This window comes from Argiope bruennichi, chromosome 2 (assembly GCF_947563725.1).
Source record: "Argiope bruennichi chromosome 2, qqArgBrue1.1, whole genome shotgun sequence".
Lineage (NCBI taxonomy): Eukaryota > Metazoa > Arthropoda > Arachnida > Araneae > Araneidae > Argiope > Argiope bruennichi.
In genome coordinates this window covers 13303823-13326666 of record NC_079152.1, presented here as the reverse complement: position 1 = coordinate 13326666, position 22844 = coordinate 13303823, and the positions used below count along the sequence as shown (strand labels likewise).

At 24.9% G+C, this 22844-nt stretch overlaps 1 protein-coding gene across 2 annotated transcripts in view; it reads right to left on the bottom strand.

The window, feature by feature from the left end:
• Positions 1 to 22844, bottom strand: part of LOC129959825 (integrator complex subunit 3-like) — a 56663-nt gene that overhangs the window by 6457 nt on the left and 27362 nt on the right. The window contains exons 14-25 of one of the 2 annotated variants that reach the window (XM_056072721.1): positions 22202 to 22296; positions 21000 to 21119; positions 17859 to 17994; positions 15885 to 15942; positions 14333 to 14433; positions 13203 to 13247; positions 11577 to 11820; positions 9847 to 9906; positions 8420 to 8488; positions 7825 to 7900; positions 1449 to 1562; positions 649 to 697 (exon numbers count right to left, since the gene is read on the bottom strand). In XM_056072721.1, coding sequence (XP_055928696.1) covers positions 649 to 697; positions 1449 to 1562; positions 7825 to 7900; positions 8420 to 8488; positions 9847 to 9906; positions 11577 to 11820; positions 13203 to 13247; positions 14333 to 14433; positions 15885 to 15942; positions 17859 to 17994; positions 21000 to 21119; positions 22202 to 22296 — 1167 coding nt within the window. The remainder of the gene's footprint in view (positions 1 to 648; positions 698 to 1448; positions 1563 to 7824; positions 7901 to 8419; positions 8489 to 9846; positions 9907 to 11576; positions 11821 to 13202; positions 13248 to 14332; positions 14434 to 15884; positions 15943 to 17858; positions 17995 to 20999; positions 21120 to 22201; positions 22297 to 22844) is intronic. The other variant, XM_056072729.1, reaches the window with a different exon arrangement.

Here is a 22844-nt window from a genome sequence, read left to right as displayed (position 1 = left end):
CAAACTGAATTATTCCTATTACCCCAATAAAAATCAATTTCAATTACAGATTTCTCTGAATTTTTTAAAACTTAAGTTAAAGCACCAAGATAATCACATTTTATTTTTCATAGAAAAATAATTATAATAATTCGATTATTTTTCATAGAAAAATAATCAAAGAATTGAATGCAAACTATTTCAGTTTTACAAATAAACACTGGATGATTTCCAATATCTAATAAAATATATATATTTTTTTTAAAGTTATACATGACTTTCACATTACATTGAAAATAAATTAAAGGATTTTTTTTTCACAAAAATAATTATACTTTGAATTCACAATCTGGCTAATTGATGGTATACATCTGTTGGAATCATTTTAACAATTTAGGATATATATTAGGATTTACATAAAGAAGGGGAAAAAAATGCAAAACACAGTTGTTCTAATCACATTTTCAAAGGAAAACATTGTGTATTAATGGGTTAAAATATTTACAGGTTTCAAACATATGAATTACTTCAAATGTTTTATTGTAATTTTCTTAAAAAATATACAGTTTCAGTTTCTTTAGTTTTAGTTATGCATTGAAAGAGCTATATATCATTATGATATACATTACAACGAGGACAGATATGAAATAGAAATAAACAAAAGCTTACTTTTCTTGCTTTAATAGCAATGCTATGCTGATTAATGCTTCAGAGTGAGCTGCAAAAAATAAAGGTTTCTTTTTTTTTAATAAAACCAATAATTTACAAAAAATTGCATGAGATTAAAAGTACATATAACAATTTATTTGAACACAGTCCCCTTATACATATAAATTACTGCTGATATTACAATAATTTAAATTGTCATTACATCAATTGTCTATAAATGAGCTAAAAATGCAACACAACTAGAAACAAATTTTATAAATGTTTTATAATAACTCAAATTTATTGTATTATGCAAAAATTGATTTTTAAGCATATACACATGTAAACAGATTAAAAATCATTGATTCCTTCCATTTAAAGGATTTGAATTCTAATACTTAGATGAGAAATGAAATCCAAAGAAAAAGAGCAAAGTCAATTCTTAAAAAGTTATATAATAAAGGATAATGAAATAATTAACAGAGAGAGGAACACTACTTCTATTATTTGGATGTACATTTTAAAATATAGTTACTAAAAAAATATTACAAAAAAAAAAAAAAAAAGGAAATCAAACCTTACACAGACCTTATAATTTTAAATCATGGTTAAATAATACAAAATTCTATTTCTCCAAACTACACACCTGAAATTTGGAGAAATAGAAGGCATTAAATATCTAGTGTACGGCCTGAAGAAGGTCATGCAACAGATATTTGATGGAACCCTATCTCGAGTTTTTATGACAGCGAGGTAGTAAAGATGATTCATAACAGAGATAACAAGCAGAAAACGATTAAAAACAAATCATAACATCTTACCAGAAAACTCTAATTTAGGAAGCACTGGAAGAATATGTTCAATGGGAATACTTTGGGCAGATATTAACTGCCACAGACAGAATTGCTCAAAAGATTCCCACTCTAAACTAGCGTCTAAAATGAAAAGAAAATAGTTAAAGTAAAAATTCTGAATGTAAACAAATAAAGTTTCCTTGTATACAAGAAAAAAAAAATTGCAAAAGCCTCATTTAATAATGTATATACATTATTCTTTCTTAAATAAAAATCATTGTACCTATGTATGTTCTAAAAAAAACTGGGCCTAATTCAAATTTTACACATTTAATATTTAAGACAAGAGAAAAGAATACTACCAATTTTTCAAAATTGAAAAATTAATAAGATATTCAATTAATTAGAAATTAACCAAAACTTTGCTATTTCCCAAATTCTCATTAAATTGTTTTCCATGTTAAAATTTTTAAAAAAAAATCTATTTCAATTATGTCAATTTCATTTCCATGTAACTAACTCTCCCTTTCAATTTCATTAATTTTTCAAGATTTAATAAATGATAATTGAATAAATGCAGACAATTTTGAAATAGGGTAATTTACAGATAATTGCAAGGTAACGATGAAATTTTCAACTACTTTACTTTTGGGTGAGAATTATCTATTGACTGTTTTTAAATATCACTAGTTTTAACGAATATTTTTAATTTAATTAAAAAAGATTTCAGACAATAAGAGCACTTTGTATATCATAGCATTTCATACAAAATTAACTTTTGAATTCGAATTATTAAGCATGAAAGTATTTTAATCCTGAACAACATTAGATATATCAACTAAATACCGGACAAACCAATACAAATACATTAGACTTATAAATATAACATGCAAAAAAAAATTAGTAGTTTAATTTACAATGTTGAAAATAAGTGAATAAATAAATATTACATAAAGAATATATAACCATATTACTATCAGCACATACATAACTTCATACTAACATCAAGTTCAAATTTTATATACTGTTTCATATATAAATCACAATAAAGCATTCACTGCATCAACTTGTGATGGAAAGGATACGTTGACCAAAGGACAGGGCAATTAATTTTTCAAAACCGGATACCCATAAATTTTTCATAAGAAAAAATTAAATTGAATCACAATTGTATGGGGAAGCAATTTATATCAATGCAATCTTTAATTCAAAGACTTTTTCAAAACATTCTTTAGAAAATTCTTCCAAGGACCATAGAATTACATATTTTAGATATAGAAATGCAAATAATAAGTTTACATAAAATATTTTCACAATTAATTAGCATGCAAAGCAGCAGCAAAGGTATTGTGACCTCAAAATCCATTTTGAGATGTTTGCTTTAGCTTATTAACTGAAGATGAATGCAACAGATCTTCTTAGTGCTCTTTTAAGCATTAAGCAAGAAAATAATCATGAATGCCTTTGCTGCTGGCCATCACATGGAATTACTAACTGTTATTTTTGCACAAACTATTAAAGGACAACCACAAGTACATTCACAGTTTAGTTGAAACAAAATTCATTAAAAAAGTATTAATTCCAAAACAATCTTTTGACCAGTGCTTGTTACGATTTTAAGATAAATCTATATATGACAGTTTTCATTGTTTAACTAAAAAAAAATAATAATAAATTATAAAGTGACTTTTATTATAATATACAAGGGACATTACTCCCTTCTCCTGCAAATTCTAACAGATTATTAAAAGAGAGAGAGAGAGCAAAATGAATTTATTACCAAAAGTTATGTACAATCATTGCCCTTTAAGATATAATTGTTGTAAAGATTCAGGTATCTGTCAGTGGATCAAGATTGTTAGTTCAATCAAGTTTACTGTTATCTCTTTCAGAAATATTGCCTGCTCCGTGATGGACGATGAGCATTATTCTTTTAAATTTCTTAAATGGTTCAGAAACTTTTGGCTTCCTAACCAGTTTTTCAATTTAGGGAAGAGAACAACAATCGCAGATTCTAAATAATGCTCTTGATGAAGAAAGATAAGGGTGCAAGTTGGTTGCAACAGAAGATCTTCAATTAATTGATCAAGAAGGTTTTACAAAGAAACAGAAGTTCAAGAAATTCCAGGAAACAACCTGCCTGATCAGAATGTCAAAATTTCAATTTTGGAAAGTGAATGTTTAGGCAATTCAGTCGCATATTATTTCCTTAAAAGAAAATTCAAAGAACTTCTAGACTATTCAAACAACTTCTAGGCACTGTTCTTAAGAGAAGGGAATATGAAACCTGGTCCAACACTATGACAAATGCCTGTATCTTAATGGTGAATATTATAAAATGTAATCCTGTTTGAACATAAAATTTTAGTAGTAAATTCATTTTGTTCTTTACATTTGAATGTTTCGAGGGAAAAAAACATGCCAAAATTAATATTGATTTTTCCTTTAGTTGAAATTTAAAATGTTCAACAATACAATAGCTATCCATTAAATCATTTTTCCATTCCATTAAATGTAATAGTTCACTAGAACTTTCTAAACCACTTCAAATCTTAAACAATGTTTTTTGATTATAAGGTAAAAAAAAAAAAAAAAAGAAAAGAAAAGAAAAGAAACTCAAAATTTTCATTGATTACTTAGCAGTCAATGAATTTTTAATAACTTCTTAAATTATGAAATATAAGCAGTATCTGAAGCAGTGTAAGCAGTTAACTTGATTCAAATATCAAACAAACTTAGAAATTTTGATTTCTGGTCATAAAAAAAAAGAAGGTAATCTCAATCTTTGTCTTTTAAGCAGAGTTTCCTTTATTTATAAAAATAAATATATAAAATAAAAGGTATAATCTTTATTAAAATAGATACAATTCTTTAAATTCTGAAGATCAGTAAAGATATGATACTCTAAATTAAAATACAAAATTTAAAACCCCTAAAATAGCAATTTTGTTATTTTTAACAACTGACTCCCGAAAAATTTTACTAATTGCTAACTTAAGCTAGACAGATTTTTTAAATTTTGATTTTATAAAACCTTTTATAATCATTTTTTATTAGAATGATTTTAAATGAATTAACTTTTCATTTCAATGTAAACTTTTTCACTTAAATTATTTTTAATAAATTATTAAATAATTTATTAATAACTAAAACAAATTATAATTTTTCGAGAACTGTACTCTTTTTACTAACAAAGAACTTTTTCCTACAAGGAAGTCCTATGAATTTCTAATCTTAGCTAAAAATATTTCATTATTTTTATAACAATTCATGATTGACCAGTTCTCTTAAATATAAGTCATGATATCAATAAAATTAATCTATCAATAAAAAAAAAGTCTCAATATCAGAACAAAAATTCTTGTAAAGAAGAACAGAAAATATTTAGATAGTATTATTGTCCCAAGAAATTTTAAAAATAAAGGTATCTAATCTGGAAATGCATTTTCCATTTTATGAATGTATAAGAACTAAGAATATATTACAAAAATGAAGCCATTAGAGCAGGGAACAAACAATGTAAAATGTTTCATTAATGACAATTAAAGATTATGAAAAATTGCAGTGTAAATCTTGCAAATTGAGCATATTGCATAGCATATAAAATTAAAATTAATTATTATTTTAAAATAAATTATTGCCCAGGTATCTTTATTGGGCCATGACCAAGTAGTATCAGAATTTTGTTTATAATATTGGCCTTGGTAATTAAATTAACTCTTAACTCTCAAAATGGCCAATCATTACAAAAAAAAATTTTTTTTTTTAAGTTTATTTAAAGGGAATGAATCAAACTTCTTAAAATTTTGAAGTCTTGTGAATATTTTATTACAAGAATTTTAAGAAAATTGGACTTGCCTACTTTCAAAAAGAATATGAATAATAATAATAAAAAAAGTAAAGACCAGAGTGGCAATTTAAAAAAGTTAAAAAAAAAAAAAAAAAAGATTTTGATACAAGTACAACTGCCACAAAATTTATTCATTATTCTTTTATTTCTGGCGAAATAATTCATCATTTAAAAAAATTCTTATGCAAATGTATGCATAACTTTGTATAGAAAGATTTTCATTCAAAATTGGGAGAGTGAAAATTTTTTGGATTCAAATAGGGCCACCATTTTAAAGAATTTATAAACCTTTGAATTAATATAGAACTGAACTATAAAAGAAACATTTTTCATGCAAATAATTACACAAATTTAAATATTAGTACTTTACAAAAAATACAATCAATTACATAAGAATTATTATTTTCTTAAATGTGTTTAACTTCCATTTTTCATCATAGAAAAGAATTATATATACATATATGGATGAGTCACTTTAACTAATACAAATATTTTAAAAATAAAGATGACTTTGGAAATAATCATTTAATCATTTGGAAATAATCATCTTTTAACTATTATTTAAAAAATGCACTGACTACAACTTTACTTCAAAGAGTAAGAAATATCAGAAATGTAACAATAACTTTTATAAATGCCAAAATTCATACAGAGGGCAAGTAATTCTAATTCTTAAAAACTACTTGCCTGAGAAGTAGAATACTGGCTCTAGACAAGTGTGGGCAAATGTAACATTTGCACCCTGAAAATACAATATCTTACATAAGATAGAAGACCATTTCTTTATGTATAGACACAAGTCAAACACATAAATTAGGAAAACGTTTTCCAAATCTATGGCTGCTGAAAAGCAAAATTGCAAGTCTGGTATCAGAAAAGTGAGTATATAATGAATAATGCTGGATACCAAATATCATTTGGCAGCCAGCATCATGGGGATTTTGAAGAAACTGACACCAGCCTTCAATGTTTTGCTACAAGTGAAACAATATACGGACAAATTTAAGTTTCTGTATTAAGGAAAGCATCTCTTAATAAAAATCAATTTCATAGGTACCCAAAGGGGATAGTCGGAGCCTTCCCTAGAGGCAGTAACAGTTTGATTACTTTTTTTCCTTCATTGTATTTGGCTCAACAGGAGTACAATTTAGTAGTTTATTTATTGAGTAACAGACTGAACATGGAAATTTTCAGTTGGTGCTAAAGAAATTGGAATCCAGTAGTAAAAAGGATAAAATTCCATCTATCTCAACCATCTTATTTTTTTCATTTCTTATTGATATTGTGTATATTTTTAAAATTTTATAAACATTTTTTTACTACATTTAATGGTAGCTTATAATTCTAATTTTTAAATCTTGATGAAGAAAGATATAGATATGGAACAATATTTTAATATTTGGTAAAATTAACTATTATGGAAGAAAAATATTTATTATTATTTTTCCTTGTAAAAGGGGCAATCGTCCCAAAAAGGTTGGGAACCTCTGCTCTAAACCATAATATAGTAGTTATCTGAAATAGCATTTTAGTTCATGTTTCATAATTATATGCCAAAAAATTACAAAAGAAGAAGAAGAAATGTCAAATAAAACAAATAGTAGAATAATATTAAATCATATTTTAATCGGCCAGATATACTGAATTGTATTTTTTAAGTGTAGTATATTCTTTTACACTGAAAAGGTTTCAGAAAAATTTAGAGAAATTCATTTCAAAGAGAAACAAACGCAAGAATTGGAAGAGAAATATTCGATAATATTCACAACAGAAAGAAAGAAAGAGAAAAGTTTTATTAAGAATTGAAATATAGGCTAACAAAGCCTTTGACTTATTTTAAATGAAAAAGAAAGAATGCTTTTTAAAATAAACAAAAAAGAAGGAATGCATAGAAGAAAGAAAATTTTCAGACTCCAAATACATTTAAGGTTAAAAGAAAATGGTACAGCATGAACTCAAAAGACTAAATCCAATTCAAATGAAAAAACATTCGACTTATTTCATACTGAAAACAAGCTATTAAAAATAAAACTTTAAAAAAATGAAACAAATTAATAATAAACCTTCCAGAAAAAATTAATAAATTAGAGTTTTTTGTGTGAACACCCAAAGGAAATTTTGATTATGTGCCAGGAAGACAAAATTTCCATCTTATCGTTATAATATTCTAAAAACAATAATATATATAATTTTTATATCATGAATAATTTCACTTCAATATTCTCTTTATTAGTACTTATTATATTACCCTAATTTCACATTAAGTTTTATTCAACTAAATATCAAAACATATTAGATTGAAATTGTATCTAGACTATCGTTATGTCTTACAGGATCTTACAGCAGATCATGGTTGGAATATTTTTAAGTGGGTGTGAGTAAACAGTATTTTATGTCCCCAAAAAGCTCAATATAAAAGGATCACACCTTCACAAACATTCACTGCAATAAAAATATTTTGATATTTTAATTTATATTAAATATAAAGCTTAATTCCAAAATTGATATAATTATAAATTATCAATAAATATTTCAAGAGGGAATATTACTCACTTAACACAGACAGAAAAGATTCTTTCTTAAACATAATAATATTTTTTTGTATAAGAAGGCATATAAGGTCTTGAAGCTGTAACAGAAAAAAAATTATTTTGCACTTTGAATAAAACACATACTAAATTTAACATATTCGAATTTTTAGAAATATGCTACAGACTGAAATTGAATTATTACTAAAAGGCAGGAACATTTTCAGCCAAATTTGAAGATAGATGGAGGAGAAAAAATGTTGGGGGGGGGGGGGGAATAAATCTCTGAGTTAATTAACATTTTAAATTTATCACTATGTTTGCTGATATTATTTTACAGAATTTCCAATAACATTGTAAAAAATTTCTAATACAGTATTGCTTCTTAATTCAAAGTAAAAAGACAGCATAAGCTATACCAGATGTACTTATCAAAAGCAACTTTTGAAAAAGAAAATAATACAATAAAAAAAAATTATGAGGGCATTTTTTTTTTGATAACATGATTTTTTTGATAAAAAAAAAATTAAAACCTGTAAAACTTGTACTAACAGGAAAACATTAAAAAACTGCACAAATATAACCTAAGTTAAAATAAGCAATATGAAATTAAATATTACCTGTGTTGGATCTATACAGGACACAATTAAATTTAATAGTTTTGCATTTCCAACTGCAATGCTTTGAAACTAAAAAAAAAAATAAAATAATATTAGACACACATTACAAAGATTTCCATGTTTGATTTACTGATTGCATTATATATTTTTAATTAAATAATTTTATTTGTTGACTAAACACTTTTTTGAATGATATTAGTATACACTGCAATTAAAAGCTCTGAAATATATAAAAAAAACTTTCTGTAATAAAGTTTTCTTTAGTTTATTTTATGCAATGTAAACAGATTTTAAACTTAACAGTTTGATCTATACTGCATATCAGCACAAAGAATGTGTATGGTTTATTATTACTACCTTTAATATAATATTTTTTTTTTTTCAAAAATAATTTTACTATGCCATTAAGAAACGAAGCTGAGAACCAGATTATATAGCATCAAAGTTCGAAAAAATTACATTCATTGCAATTTTTTCTTCTTCTTATTTTAATTGTATGATGCATTTAAATTCTTAGTTATTTCCTAACCATAAGCAAGGAATTGTATGGAAATCTATTAGAAAAAGATTACATTTTTTTAGACTATGTAAGGCAATGCAAAATGTCGACAGCTATCTTAAATCGATTCAGCCATGAAGAGGACTCTTTACAAAAAGTGTGCTTTTTGTTATGTCCATCACAGACACAAAAAAAATCAGATCATTAATAATAAGAGGAAGAAGAAGAAAAAATGTATATAAATTTAAAATTTCAAATAAACTATTGGATCTCAAAATTTAATTCTGCACCTTTCACTATAAAATTTGTTTTTCTATAAACCATATATATCAGATCTAAGTATTCGCTTTCAGTAAAAATGCATTAAAAAAATAATTGATAAAAAAATGCTCTAATTATTTTAACTTTATAGTTGAAAACATTTTAGATATTGAAAATGTCAAGAAATTAAACCAGACAAATAATTGTAATGAAAAAAAAAAAATTAAGTGTTGATATTGTTTTTCCTTTAATTTTAAGATAAAATTTTTCTATTCTTTTTCTTTCTAGAAAGCTTCGATACACTTTTAAAATCTTATAACATGATATTGTTCAAGAACCATCATTAAGCTGATTTAATAGTCTATATTATTTGTAATACAATCAATATAGAATACAAAACTAAAATAAAAGTTTGTTCTACTTAAGTCAAAGACCATATATAACAATTGTGAAATAATAATTACTTCAATACAATAATAATTCAAACTATTAAATTAAAAAACATATTAGTTACAGTTAATATTATTTAATTAATCACATTTCGTGTGTGCTTGTAGTTTAGTGTTGTAATCAATACATTAATTACATTAGTTATATTATAACTACAACAATTTTAACTAAACATTAATTTTTAAAATTAAGAAATATACGGAATGAAAATCATTACCTGTACATATATATCAGGTATTATATAACAAAACATACGAACATCATCTTCTTGACACATCTAAAATTAAAAATATTATTTATTAAAATTTTAAAAAGCAATCATGAATATTATATATGTATACACATAAGCAGCAATCAATGTTAAATCATAACAAAATATTTTAGGATGATTATAAGCATCCAATATTAAAGATAAAAATAAAACGTTGAAATAAAAACATATTAAATACCTTGAAGCACTATTTTATTATTCATCAAAAACTAATTTTCAAAAAAAAAAAAGGAAGAAGATAAATTTACAAATTTTAATAATGTATTTGCTACAAAGGATTTTTGAAATCAAATTTTCTCATTCCTTTAGATGAATTAATTTTTTTCAGAAATAATTCTACAATATTTTTAATAACTCAAGCATATGAAGTGTGTAAACTTACTCATTTTATTGTTTATTTAATCTCACTTATTTTACTTTTCAGTGTCTTTCTTTGACAGGAATCATTATTTTATGAAGTTGAGGTTATTTTGTTTTGTCTCAAGTCTGTGTCATTTCTAATTCTTTTCTGTTAGCAGCTCACTTTGTTTCGAACCAATTTTAATAATTGCTTTACATTTTTGTGAATATTGCAGGTAAAATAAATAAAAAAATACATAAATAAACTCTTGTAGCAAGAAAGCTAAACTTTAATCCTACTATATATATTTAAATCTAAAATATACTGCAAATAATATTTTTTTAAAAATCCTTAAGTACTTTGCCAACATACATGAGATTTTTTACCACACCTTTCTTTAATTAACATGTGACAAGCCAATGTGTATGAGATTTTCAATTACAACCTTCATTAGTTGATTTATGACAATCATATCTGAGATACATTTAACTGGATAACCATCTGTTCAGATGAATGTATCTTCTAGTGTGTAACACAAAGACAACTATTAAAAACATATATTACTTTCAATTTGATAAGCATTGAGAAAGAAGGCACATATGTAATAAGATTTTATATTGCCACTGTGTATTTGAAAACTGAAAACAATACATAGCAAAGCATCAGAAGACCAATCTCAACATTAATACTCAAAAAAATTTATGGTCTAGTATTAGATGCAAATGGTCAACTAACTGGTGAAATATACTGACAAGAAAAGATGAGAATAAGAGAACTGACTTTGTACAAATAGCAAATACTTTGACTACTCCTTCTTCCATTCTGTACAATGCAATAGCACAAATTATTTTTTCAAAAACAATATGATTGTACAAATAATCAAATAATAAATAATCAAAATTTTAATCGATACAAATAAATATTTTAGCTCCATATTCATTATATTTTCTTTTCAATTTTTTTCTTTAATTTCATTTTAAATACAAAAAAAAAAATCTCATTAAAAATGTCAAAGGATAATTAGAATTGTACTTCAGATGTGTGAAGAAATTTTTAATAAACTTCTCTACGCATCTTGTATAAAAGATATTAATTATTTGTAACTCTAATAATAGAATGGAATTTTACAAATTTTTATGCTTTAAATCAATTTGGATATTAAAAGATTAAAACACATATGAAAATTTGATCCTTTATTTAAGTGCTCAAAATTATAACCCTACAAAAAAATGTCTACAATTAAAAAGACAGAACGTTTTTACAAAATAGTATGAAAATTTTTTTTAAATTATTGTAAAATTCCACAATATTTCAGAATAAAATAAAAATCACGTACTTTTAAATCATTAAGTAAACTAGTTGTTAAATCTTTCGATTCACTATTTCTTGTAACAGGTGCCCAAGAGCCTTGAGTATTTACATAGTCTTTGTAGGTTGTCATTCTATTTTCTTGGGCTTTACTTGCCTTCAAATAATATAAAAGAAGATAACCCAGCCTAGGTTGATGCATAGACATTTCAGCAAGAATATTCAATAAAGGTTGCCGGTTGGGGTCATCTTCTGGTGTTTGACATAAATTTCTAGAAGAATAATTATTCAAATGTGATATTATATAAAATAAACATAAATTATATAAGCTTTGGAAACAAAATTTTAAACAGTAAAAGAAAAACAAAAAAAAAAAAGAAAAGAAAAAAAGAGTCTTAACAATTTATAAATTAAGGTTAAGAATCTGAAAAAACATTTTAAAGACAATAATACACAGTATGGAAATTAACTTATTCATTCTTCTATTACAAGACCTTAAATCTGCAATAACAAGTAATTAATTTTAATAATCATGAAACATAAACCTATTTCTTTAAAAGTGGAAGCAATACAATTATTAAAAAAAACATAAGCAATAAAATGCACATAATAAATAACAATAAGCTGATGAAGTCATACCTTTGTTCATAAATTTCTCAAAACTCAGACAATTAAAAGTATGGACTTTTGTAAAAAAAGTATATTGTGTATCACAACTGTACAGGGTATTGTGTAAAGCTTTCTATTTAGTAATTTGAAAGTATCAATCCCTTAATTGTCAAAAATTTACATAATTTCTGTATTCAAAAAAATGTTGAAATGCCAAACGTCATTAACGTCATGACAGTTAGAAGTTATTTAACTTAAGAATTGACAGAAAAGGCAAATCTTTTGAGATATATAAGGATCACAAAATTATTATAGCAACGTGAATGACAGATGGTAAGATGATAGTTTCAACGCACAGTTGCAAATGAAATATAAACTTCTATGATGAGAATTGGCTGCAAAAACACACAATCATTTCCAGAATTCAGATCAGTCAAAATTATTGTGGGGAAATCAACATTATGGCCCTTCTTTTGACAGAGTGATGATTTTTATCCATTAAAAAAATCTTTTAACTTTAACAAATAAAACCTATAATACTGATGTTATCAAGTCTAACTTCACAAGAATGGTAAAAAATTGCTGGATCTAATGAATCAGAATTTGTCCTATCTAGAGCTGGAGAATCACTAGGAAAGTGAAATATGAAACAGAATATCTTGACTCATTCCTTACTCTCTATTATAATTCTCAGACCATTCTAAGACATTATATCTAGACTCAATTTTATGGAAATCAGCCATATTTTCAAATAACGATGCTTGTTGTATACATAATATTACACCATAATAAAAAATAACAATGAAGTCTTTCACTCCTCTTGCCTTCCCAATTTAAAAAGAACATTTGTCGGACTGTATAAGGTAAAAATTTATCTCGATTCACACTTCCAAATTATAGGATACTTTCCAGTAAAATTGGATTTAATATTATTCATATACTCTACATCTATTTCAATTTGTACATAATACATTGCTGAAAGATGGTTCTATGAATTAAAAATTATTATTATTGGATTTCACAGAATCTTATGAATGTAACTTACCTAAACATTACAAAAAGAGGTGTTCCAATTGAGTCTTCAATTGATCTGAAATGAAAATTAAACAATTCAAATTAGTTTTAGATAAAATATTTTAGCTTGCCCCCCCCCCTCAATCAAAGTACTATTATAACATTTATATCAAAGCAATAACAATGCATTTCTTAATAATATAATACATTATATTCCTTAAATAAGCGTTAGTATTGTATTCCATCATAAAAATAATACACATTAAATTGAAAATATTTTTGAAAGCAAAAAATAATGTTTAAATTATTTGGAAATTTTAAAAAAATGGTAAATTGAATTTTGTTTAAAAAAGCTTATATTTTAAAAATTATACACAGTTATTTGATAAATGATATTTTTTAGACAATGCACATGATTAAATGCATAAATATAAATTAATTCTTTTTCTGTAAGAGAAAGTTGTTAGAAATCATTTAAAGAATAATTTCTATAGATGGCAAAGATTACTTCAGACATAAAAAGAAAATAACTCCAACTACCTGATTTATTTACTAGTGAAAATTTATAAATGAATATTCTATTTTGTACCAACTTTCATATGTTTTACAAGTATTATAAACTTAGTAGTTTAATAATACAGTCCCTGGGTCCTGTGTTTCAATTAATACATATTAAAATATCTTAACATCTCAAAAAATTCTTTATAATTTTATATTTCAAGCTTTCATAAAAATTTAATTCTGAAAGTATATATTGATTAAATCAATTTTCTGTAATTTATAGCTCAATAATTTAAAAGTGAATAATAAATGAGTGTTTTGCAAAAATTAAAACATTTATGATTTCAAATGTCATATACATCATTTTTAACAACTTTTTTTTTTTTTTTTTTTTTTTTTTGCAACCAACAAAACAGAATTCAGATGTATTCTAGGTTTAATACAAATTATTATATATTGATTAAATTTTTGGGTATAAAAAATAAAGAACGTGGAAAAGATTTGGTAAATATTGAAGTTTTTCTTTTAATAATCAGCTATATATATCAAATGAAAACATGTTTTGAAATAGTAATATGTTTTCATTCAATAGTTTTTTTTTAATTACCAGTAGATATTAATAAAAAATAATGAAAGTATTTTAAAATGTCAAAAACTTACTCATCATCTACTTCATCAGGAAAAATTTTTCTGCTAAATTCTTCACTTAATATTTGTGCTAGGCACACACCTAAAATTGAGGTTACATCTTGATCAAATTCCTATAAATAAAGTGATAAAATTAATTAGTTTAAACTGTAAGCATTATTTACATCACAATCAAACAACAGATCATCAAAACTATTATGTTATAAGTGTTGCCAACAATTTTAAAATTTTCTCTAAAAATCCATTTTTTAAAGATTCATCTCATTCTAAATTCCTTGTTTACAATTTCTTGCATTCTCTGACTTACTGTGCACCTAAGATATCTTTAGTTCTATTTTTGAAAAGCAACAGAACAAAAATAAATCAGTCATAAGAAATCATCCAAAATAAGCAATCCATACAAATCTTTTCATGCAAGAATTATTTAACTTATTCTTTAGGAAAAGAAAGGAAATTATGGACTACTTTACCAATTTTAATTTCAGTTTTAAAAACAAGGGGCATAGTAAAAATTATGCATTTAGGAATGAGAATATTTTGAAACCAAAAGGGGTTTCCCCCCTTTCGCAAACATGTTAAAAGTGTATGCTTTAAATAAAGAAGATAAAAATTAAAATATATTAATAACATTTAATTCTTTGAAAATGAGGTACAGTTAACTTTAAAATCTCATTAATGTCAAATTTTCCAAAATCATTGTACCTGAAATGAACTTACTCATATTGATCTTTAATTATACAGATGATTGTGACCCTATTTGAAAATTCCAAACTGAAAAATTATTCCGGATATAGATTATCGTTCATATATAAAAATGCATTTTTAAAGTAATATAATGAAATGAAATGAAATGTAAATTTAAAATTCTTGTTAAAAGTTCATTTATTTCCTTGCATTATTCCACAATGATGGTATTTTATTTTAGGTTTCTCCAAATTAAAAACTTTTGGGGAAGGATTGAATGTTTATGTTCTGGGAATTACTATATATATTTCCCTTTCACAAGATTAATGTTCAAGATCAAGCATTTGCATAGTTAACTTTTCGAAACCCAAAGTTTAATTTACAAAATAACTACATTTTACTTCTGTGGTTCAACTTTTAAAATTACATACACATGAATATTGCTTGGTTTAGACATCAATATAGATTCGCAAACTCCTTAATAATTTTCAAACCAGCATATATCATCTGGCTGAAAATGGCCACATTTTGATATCAAAATTTTATCATTTTAATTTATTTTTTGCTGTGATTAATTTCAATGCAATGTAAGGAATTCTAAAGTAACCTTTATTTTTTGATATCTTATTATATTTTAAAAATCTTTAATATCAATAAAACCATTTTAAGATAATTTATACCAAAATTTCAATAATTTTTTTAACTGAAAACAATTTTTTTTCTTTAATTCCATTAACATTTCTCTAACATTGGTGTTTTGGACATGATTTAAAAGAAATTTACTGAAATCAACATTTTAAAATAAGTTGGGTAATAATAGGTTAATTGGAAATCATCTGCACAACACATGTGTAATTAACCGGAAAGAGTTAATTCATACCTCTTGTAAGACAGCTTCAAGCAGCCTTTCTATAACTTCACATTTTGTTTCACAATCTCTGAAGAAAGAGAAGAAGAAATATCTTACTATAACAAGGAATTATTTATTTTACTATCAAATGCAAATCACTATTAAATCATTTTAGCATTAAATACTATTATATTATAACAAGGAATAACAGATGATTTTAATATATTATTAACAAAAAGATCAGAATAAAAGTAAATTATTTTCATAATAAATAAATTATTACTATAAAAATACAAGTGAAACAGTAATCCATAAATGAATAATTGGTTTGTAATTAGAATTCTTCGATCAAATCATGGAGACAGCAAGTCTTCATGATTTGATCAAACTGAATATTAGTTTCATATAAATTTACTATATCAAAATTAATCAGTATTGTAGAGTTGAAAAAGATGTTACAATAAAAGTGAAACAATACTCCAAAAATAAATAATATGATCAAATCATGAATACCTGCTGTATAATGTGCAATATTTAAAGAATTTAAATTACTTAACATTCATATAAGACAAAATAACACTGGTAAAAATTCAAAACAAAACAAAAATAAAGAGGAGGAGATTTTTTATTATATAATTAACAAATATTAAATTGAATATTAGTTTCATATGAATTTGAGCCATCAAGCTATGAAGGGAGAGGATTTTGAAATAATTTCAACATCTTTTTTAACTATTTTCCCACCCTACAATACTGATTGATTTTGATATAGTCAAAATAATAGATATAATTATAGCACAATTGCTTAAAATGCAATCACAGCATTAAAATTTTTTTAAATTTTATTAATACATTTTCAGTAATTTTTTAAGCAAATTTTTAAGTTTTCTATAAATTTTTTGTAGCTTTAAAATTCAAAACAATCCAAATACTCTCAATTAACTATAAACTATGCTTATTAATTACAAAATCTGCATTACAGTTATTTTTTAAACATTAGTTTAAGTGGGGGGGGAGGGATGTTAAGCCTAACGGATTATGTTTCAGCTATAAACATTTTTGTAAAGCAAGATAAATTCTTCAGTTGAATAAAGATAAGCTTTTTAAAATTTTATTAAAAGGCAAGGCTTTACTCTTTTTACTCTTTGCCCTTAATTCTTCAAGAATTCTTTAAATTCCTTGTTATCAGTTTGGATACAAATTTTTACTTATATATATATAGTATCATTTTTTTACTTATAAGTATACACCTTATAATATTTTTCTTTAGACTGTAGCATATTTTGTATAACAACTGCACTGAGTGTTTTAAATTTGAAAGTTATTAGAATCATTCTCTGGTTTTTAAATTTTCCTATTAACACAACTGTTCATGTGTTCAAATTTATTTTCATTAATCTAAAGCTTAAATTAAAATTAATTATTAAAAATTAAATGTATGTATTTTGTCTATAATATACAGCCCTGTAAGATAAAACAAATAAAAATGAATAAACACTTTTACATAAAAAAAATAACTGACTACGTAAAATATTTTGCACTGTTCATTTCGCAAAACTTGTATTCAAAGTGTTGCAAATTATTATTTATCAGTTATAGTTATTAAATTATTACAATGTTAAGAATTAGAATTGCATTGATTATAATGCATTATTTAATAAAACTGCTTAAGACTAAAAATAAATCTTTGCTGCCATTTTTAACTTAAAAACTAATGCTTTATCTCACTGCATTCTTTTTAAGCTTCAAAATCTTTCTTAGTTTTATTTTTTATTGTAACTTTTACTAATTTTGTATTAACTAATTTTCATCATATCAAAAATGAAAAATAAAAATTTAAATTTCTACCTATAATAACAAGAAAATATTGCTTTACTTATAAAACTAAATTCAATGATTAAGATTCTTCATACAAAGTTTCAAGGAATAAAAATTTATAAAAGAAAACCAAATAATAATTAATTGAATTAATAAATTGAAATATGAAGTTAAGGATATACATACTTTTCTTCCTGCAAACTAGCAATATGTTGTTTTATGTTGTCATTCAGTTGTTGTATCAACTCTGTAATTACAATTTGATCCACTTTGGTTTCTCTAATTGGTCTGAATTTCATGTCTCGTATGCGAAGTTTTTCTGCTTGAATATTGATAGAAAGAGAAAAAAAGAAAAAACATTTACCATATTAGATTATAAGAGAACTTCCACAATAAACACAAATTCTATAAATTTTAGATGAGCAGAAAATATGCCATTAAAAATATGCATACATGAACACATCTACAAACCCATTTTATATTTGAGAAAAGGTATTACCGAGTTATACACACACACACATATATCGGAGGATTGAAAAAAATAATTGCTGAAGAATAACAATCCAAAATAGCTTTTAAAAATTCAAAATAATAATGCAATACAAATAATAAACATACATATGTAAAAATTATTTTATCACCAAAGTAGAAAATCTTCTACTGAAACAAGAAAGCAAGCATGGAATTTTTAAACAAATATCTATTATTTCTTCATGATAATGACAGAAGGAGTTGAATTTTAAATTATTATCTAGATTTCTTTATTCAAACACAAGCAAGCTGTGCCATGTTTCAAATAAGAAAGTAGAAAACATGGTGAAGAAAGCATTCCAAACTTATAAAACCTTAGAAAAGAATTTTGCTGACATAGCATTTTGGTTTTGGCACTTGTTAGATTTTGCATGGGAAAATAAGAATTTGTGTAGTTCAGAAATTAAAGTTAAGTCTGAGTTTGTATGATTAGAAGATAATTATATTTAATACACAGTAAACTGAAATTATTTCATGTATACTAATTCATTTTGCATGTGATAACATTTTAGGAAGTAACATACAATTTTGATTTATTAACATTATTTATTTTTTCAAACTGCTAAGTTCAGCTTTTTTTCTTTTGTATTTGTAAGGAGGAGTGGAGAGTGAAAGGATCTTAGAGAATTTTTGACTTCTGTATTTCTTTACCATCAACTGCAGGCTAAATACTATCAATAAAACTTTGTGATATGATACACAAGGATTTCTGGCACTTTTCCAGCAAATTTAATAGATTTTCTCGAAAACATTTTAAGACATTTACTAATCCAAAATTTTGCGTGCTTTTGCAAAATGAGAATATATACTTCCATAATATCTATATTTTTTATGTTCAAGATTATTTAACAGTTTACCATACATTTAATCTGAAGTGTAAAAGTAAATTTGAAAAAATATTTTTCACAAATCAAAGAAACTTTAACAATGAAATTGAAAGACACCCAGATCACAATCACTCATGATGTTAACACATTGCATATGACGTTCTGTGCTCTCAATGCACTCGCACATTTTTGAACGCTCTAAAAGTATGCTTGGCAGGCAATAGGATGAATGTATGCACATTTTTAATTTGCATTTGCTATTATATTTACATAAAAGTAATCTTAAATATTTTATATATTTATTTATTATATAAGATTTTTTTATATTTTAAAAAGCTGTTTCCTTTCAAATTAAAATAAACTTTGAAATAACAAAATGCACAATAATAAAACACTTTATATGGTATGGTAAACAATCGGCACAGATCTACTGACATACTGGCTATACCATTACCATACTACCATTTGTTTCCACATGCTTGAAATGTTGTTATTCGGTTATTTTGCTAATCATTTGTCATAAGAATGCATAAGGCTTTGTTAGCCTGGTTAATGTAACAAAAAATATTTGCTTCTGGCTGGTTATGCAACGATTCAGCGAAAAAAACATGAAAACAAGATATCTTGTGAACCGGCAACAATGTTTGCCTAGCTAAAGACAAGAAATCTTGTGTCCAGTATACAATGTGTTAATTATTGTTACTCTTTGGCCCTATAGATTATATGTAACAAAAATACAGAGTTTTGATAACAATCTACAGGGTATTTTTTTGTAGGTCTGTAAATTATATGAAATTAAATGAAACTTGTTGAACAATGTATCAATTTGCTTATTTTTGAATGAAATCAATATGGAGTGTAAAACAGAATTGCAGCAGTTGCTACAAATATTGGCCAATTAAATGAAGTGATACTGTCTATACACCAAATGTTATAGTAGACCAAAGTTCAAGAGGTGAAAAAATCTGAGATTCAAAATAAAATTTAAAAAAAGAAAAGGTAATAATATCAAGGTTAAACAAAAACAGATGTAAAGAAAAGTAAACAGGACAGGAAAAGTACCGTAGGACATTGGTGATTTTGCAAGGAAGATACTGAAATGTAGTTCATCCGATCCATATTCAAATAAATTCTTATATGATTGTCAGTGCATAAAGATCAGAATACCTCTGTACCTACACAAGAATCAATTTAACTGCAAAAATGTTTACTTTTCCATGACTACTGGCCTTCCAATGAAAAATAAATGCAGTTTTAAAATGATGCATTTTACGTATTTATTTACTTGATTTTTTTCTTTCATTAAAATTATTCTTTCAATTTCCTGCAAACATATAAATGGCCCAAAAAAAGTATAAGATATGCTAATAATAGATTATGATGCTTATTTAAATTCATCAGAATAATATTTCACACAAACATTGCACACTTGCACTAACATTTGGTCTAAATGGAATTAAAATTCACCAAATCAACTCATACGAAAATTCTTCAATGGAAATTAGGTTTCAAATTTGGCACCTTACAATCGGATCAATGCAAGCCTTTCATTAATCACTTAAATCAATATTATGCAAATGCTATAGCAAAGAATTGATAAATTTTGATCATTTAATTCACAACTAAATCTCATACATTAACAGCTTTATTTTATCTTTTTTATACGTATAATTAATGTTTGGTGTATTATTAATCAATATTTCAATGTTGAAAATATATTCCAATTTATCTCAACTGAAGTCTAGAGACCTTTATTAAAAGAAATACCATCCGATATATAATTATGTTCATTTAAAAGATGCATCCTCAAATAAATGCTTTTTAAAGCTGCAAGATATTAAAATGGGTAACAGCTGCATAAATAAAAAAGAATTAAAAGAAATAAAACACATGCAAAATTTTGTGTAAGGTGGTAAAAACTAAGCAAGAAAAAAATCATAGGAAATTAAAAATATAATAAAAAATATACCTAATGGAATGTCATCTTCATCTTCGCTGAACTGAGCTTCATGCTCAGTATTATTGATGGATGTGTGATTTGTTTTAATGCTGAGATCGGATGGATCTTTAAGAGGCTCATCAACTTTAACTGAAAATAAATTTTGAAAAAAAGCAAATAAATAACATAAAAATAAAAAAATAAACAAAAAGAGCCTCATAATTATTTGTATAAAAAATTGTCGACACTTGTTTTGTATACACGTAGTGAGAAACTCTATTTTTGAGGACAAACCTCATATGATGTTTTTTTAATGAATATGCTTATTATTATTTACTTTTGCTTAAACAAACACTCAAAATAAACTCATGAACAGCAAATTAGCATTTTTTAATGCCATTCCTTATTTTCTTGACAATATAAAGACAGATTAAAGAATGTATATACCATCAGTCTTCCTAAAACTTACAAAATTCTTAATTTTGCCCCCTTTCACTTTAAATCTCACTACAACAGCGTGCCATTTTTATTTTGTGTTTATTAAAATCTTCTAATTTTAAAGTATTTTCCCTCTTGTGTATATAAAAAACAGTTTTTGAAAGAGAGTAATTATAGAGAATCGATGAAAATAACTGAATGTTGCAAGGATACTGGAATTCACTGAAATTCCGAATTCTTTCACCTATTATTGAGTATAAAATAAGGATATTTCCATTTCCAAGAACATAAGTAATAACACTAATCTTTTCCTAAAACGCTGTTTAAAATTTTAAACAAGTGTGTGAAAATTTAATGAGGGAAAAAATAAACAAATATTTGAATATCAGAATACAATGAAACATTTTTTTAAAAACTTTTAATTAGATATGATAAGGATTAGCTGACATAAAAATGAATCTAAAACATTAAGATGGAGCATTATTTTTGACACAATCCTTTGCATTGGGAAACTAATTAGATGCATATTTCTTTATTGAAAACAAGAGCTCATTTTAATATATCAAGGAATAAAAATGATATATTTATCAATTTTTCGTTAAAAAAATTATTTTGAAACACTAATCATTCTTTTTTTTTTTATATAATTTATGAAAATGATGCATTATTTAGAATGGTGCCAATGAGTGCATAATAAAATAGTGCCAAAGAGGAGATATCCAAATGCAAAGAATAATGTTAGAGACATAATTTGAAATATTTAATATTATATGCAAACTTAAAAGCATATTTACTTTCTGACTGAGAACAAAATTCTGGAAATGTTTCTTTTAATAAAATTTGCAACTCTCCGTCCAGTTTTGAACTGTCAAATAATGGGGACAAGGACCTGAAATTCAAACAGTACATTAAGACAAACTTTTCACTGTTAATAGTAATGAACAAATAATACACGCTAGAAATACTAAATCTAATTATTTTACTAAGCACTGTCAGTACTAACAAGACAATTATATTAGGTACAAAAATAAGATTTGTATTTGTGAGCGTGCTTCACAATAATTCGTATTACAAAGACATGCATAATATACACTTGTGTATTTCACATGACATTACTTTGTTTACAGAATTTTACTAATTGTAAATTAATTAATTAAATTAAATTTTCAAAAATTCTTAATACATATGAAACATATTATAATTTAATACCTTACATTTAAAAATAAAGTTTAAATAAATGTATTCTTTACAAGAATAATAAGAGTGATTTAAACTTAATCTATTATATGCTTTAGTGTTACTAGTCTATAAAACTTCTGTGTTTCCATTTTATTTTAATATTAGCAGGGGTGTTTGTGGGACCCCAAAAAATCCCCTGAAACTTTTACGGACTTACTACCGGCATTTTGGAGTTTCGAGAGGGGGGGGGGGAGAAAT